The sequence below is a fragment of the Rhagoletis zephyria genome, unplaced genomic scaffold (genome assembly GCF_001687245.7).
Source record: "Rhagoletis zephyria isolate East Lansing unplaced genomic scaffold, Rhagoletis_zephyria_1.1 Rzeph_scaffold_01483, whole genome shotgun sequence".
Lineage (NCBI taxonomy): Eukaryota > Metazoa > Arthropoda > Insecta > Diptera > Tephritidae > Rhagoletis > Rhagoletis zephyria.
In genome coordinates, this window is record NW_016158567.1 from 77,160 (window position 1) to 80,454 (window position 3,295).

The 3,295-nt window shown below is 36.8% G+C and overlaps 1 protein-coding gene across 1 annotated transcript; it reads left to right on the plus strand.

Annotated features, from left to right (window-relative positions):
• The first annotated feature begins 239 nt into the window (after positions 1-239).
• On the plus strand, positions 240-2,078 carry LOC108364169 (probable enoyl-CoA hydratase). The gene is made up of 3 exons (XM_017617758.1): positions 240-373; positions 439-1,270; positions 1,619-2,078. The coding sequence occupies exons 1-3, from the start codon at positions 320-322 to the stop codon at positions 1,732-1,734; spliced, it is 1,002 nt and encodes a 333-aa protein (XP_017473247.1). The 5' UTR covers positions 240-319; the 3' UTR covers positions 1,735-2,078.
• Positions 2,079-3,295: the final 1,217 nt, after the last annotated feature.

The window sequence follows — 3,295 nt, forward strand, 5'->3', positions numbered from 1 at the left end:
AGCACAAACATGTGCACCAAAATTGCTTGCATGTTTTTCTTTATGCTTCGTCTTCATATTCTTTGTTTACTTTTCAAAGAAAATAACATGATGCCGAAATTACAAACGTCAACCAGAAAATTACTTTTTTCTTTTGCTTCATCTTTTTAGATCTTGTGTAGTTGGATCAGGGCCTACTCAGTACTTGGTTGAAAAGTATCGATACCAATATTACTAACGCACAAAAGTATCGAGTATATACTTGTATTTACTCGTTTTGTCTCATCTGTACTGAATTTAAATTGACGTTGTTTACAAACATTTTCTTTTGAATGGAATAATGGCGAATGTTCTAAATCCATGTAGGAGTGCTTATTTGGACAGGATACTGCGTGTAAGTTTAAAAAACTTTTACATTTTTATCTGAATCCAATATAAATAAAATGTACTATATTAAAGCTAACGTCGAAAATGTCTGTACGGAAAAAGCAAAGCATTTCAACTGCGACATCTGGAAACGGGAGCAATTGTACCGGGCCTCCAGTCTTAATTGATAAGGATGATCGTATTACCTTGATTGGTTTAAATCGGTCACGTAATCGCAATTCTATTGATGAAGAGACCGCAGGCTGCTTAAGTGGCGCAATTGCTACATTTGAAAACGATAAAACTTCGCCGGTTGCAGTAATTTATGGAATAGGTGGTTCGTTTTGCGCAGGCCAAGATCTGACTGAGTTAGAAAAGCGATGCAAAATTAACGCAGTCAACCAGAAGTATAAGGGGTTCTGCCTTTATCATAATTTTTTACGCAGGCATTCAAAAAAGCCAATTATTTGTGGCATTAATGGCTATTGCATAGCTGATGGGTTGGAATTGGCGATGTTTTGTGATCTTCGTGTTATGGAAGATACAGCAGTTTTGGGATTTTTCGGTCGATCTATAGGGCTCAATATTGAATGTGGGGGTATAGGTAGGCTGCCTGCTTTAATAGGATACTCGCGTGCGTTAGATTTAATTCTTACGGGTAGGCGAGTTGATGGTCGAGAGGCTCTAGATATAGGGTTAGTTAATCGTTTAGTAGCCACAGGTACAGCATTGGGGCAGGCAGTAAATTTGGCTTTCTCTATTGCAAAGTTTCCTATGGAAGCAGTTAACCGAGATCGTTCCAATATGTTTTCAAACTACTATGAAAGACGTAAAGGCTTTTCCACAGCGATTGAACACGAGACTGCATCATTAAATTCCATTAATTTACTTGAATTTGAGGAAGGCGTGGAAAGATACAAAGACGGTAAGTAATTTGAATTTAAACCATGATTGATTTTACAGGAAGCAGTTAATTTGGTGATAATTGTATATTACTATGCATCCTTATACTTATATGTGTACATATTTACTCTTTCAACGTGTTTAACCGTACATGCTTATAACTTAGCTAAATTTAAGGTCATTTTTTGTAGTTTCTTTTAATGGCGATTTCGTTTCTAAAAAAATGTTCTCATCCCCCTCTTCTTAGTGTTTGTGCGTGGAGGCAAAGAGAAGGTTACATTTTTCGGTAGAAACAAAATCGGCATAAATAAATTCACCAATATGATACCGATATTTGGGATAGGTATATATTAGTCCATATTTCTTACAGCTCAAATCAAAGGATTGAAAACAGATTTATGGCAAGTGAAACCGAAAATGGTACCAGAATGGGAAAAAGAAGAAATACTTAATGAGCAGCGAGGTACAACTAAGTGTAATTGTTGATTAAAAGTAAAAAAGTGTAAAAGCTTAAACAGACGGCAGCGTTGATCTGGATTAACTCGGACTTGGTACGGATCAACTGCAGTTAATTCCCCGAGTTGATCCGGATCAACGCTGCCGTCTGGTTATGCTTTAAGATAGCAACAGCAATATTGTATTATTTGGTTTAAAAATAAGTATGTATTTACATATCGCTAGCTTAGAGTGAAAAGTTGCTAAGTCTACGTACGGTAGGCTAGAAAAATTTAAAATGCATTGTTTCGAAAGGTATGTACTTGTTTTATTCATTCTCGTTTATATTCAATGCGAGGAAAATTTGCTAAGTGCAAAAGAAGCATCGAAAATCCGATAAGGCTCAAATCTTTTTATTTATTTTAGATGCTTCCGTTTTACATTGCGTTCAAGTGCATTATAATCGTTTGAATTCATTGCCCATACAATAGATAATTAAGTGACAGTTCGCTCAGTCTACTCAACTGTCAGTTTCATCCTTGAGAAGGTGTTCGAAAGAGGCGATTTTGCGTTCAACTTTTGCTTACAACTCACGCAGGGTTGCGCGAAAAAAAAGTTTAATGGCTAAATGTTGGCTGGCGACCAACTTTGTTGAAATCGATTAGTTGAAAGGCCGTCCAACCAAAAGTAGAATGCCAAGATAAACAATGCCAACGCCTTTAATGGCGAATATTTGGATATTTTTAGCCAATCAATTTTTTTTCGTGCAACCCTGCGTGAGCTGAACGTAAAAGTTGCCTGAAAAATCGCCTCTTGCGAAAGCCCTATGAGCGGAACGTGCGTAAACTACCCATTCTGACACGGCCATTATGCTATTTTGCAAACAGCTGATTCGTAAAAAACGAGTACAACAAAGTCGATACCTATAGGCCCTAGTGGTGGCAAATTATCGATAGTGGGCGATATTTTTCTTAAACTATCGATAGTCGCCAAATATAAAAAATATAAATCGGCGTTTCCACGCCAACCGAATCACGTGGTCACTCTCTCAATTACAAACGGCGAATTAACCGTTTACACGCCACGTTCTTGATTCACTTTGCATCTCTGTTTCTTGTTCTTTGCTTTTGTTTATTGTTTATTGGGCACTGTCACACGGTCAGTATTTATTGACGTGATCCAAGTATCGCGATATTTATTGACGGTGTAGTATGCAGTATTGATGGATCGTGATCCATATCGCAAAATTTCTAATAATTTTGAAATCTGGATCGCGGACCGCGATATTGTCAATAAATATTGAGCGTGTAGCACTTTCAAAACGCGATCCATACATTTCGTCAGTACATCTTGTACTCTCATAATGCGAACATCGAAAACGTATTCGCTATGCTTTCGTTCTCGTTGCTTAAAACCTTTCAAAACAAGTTGAAAAAATTTGAATTAACATGGGAAATTTTAAAGTAATGGTGGAATGCATTATCTCCAAATTATTCATACAAAATTAAAATATTTTCTTGCATCATAATAAGCGTTCAGCACAAAAAATATGCAAATACTGACGCGATAAATATTGATCATGTAGCATTCGTGCGCGATCCATCAATCCATC

What these genes read in the sequence shown, in the direction of transcription:
- LOC108364169 (XM_017617758.1), top strand. Translation starts at nt 320, where the DNA reads ATGGCGAATGTTCTAAATCCATGTAGGAGTGCTTATTTGGACAGGATA. An exon ending in ATTTGGACAGGATACTGCGT is followed by an intron (nt 374 to 438) that starts GTAAGTTTAAAA and finishes ACTATATTAAAG; the next exon opens with CTAACGTCGAAAATGTCTGT. An exon ending in CGTGGAAAGATACAAAGACG is followed by an intron (nt 1,271 to 1,618) that starts GTAAGTAATTTG and finishes TATTTCTTACAG; the next exon opens with CTCAAATCAAAGGATTGAAA.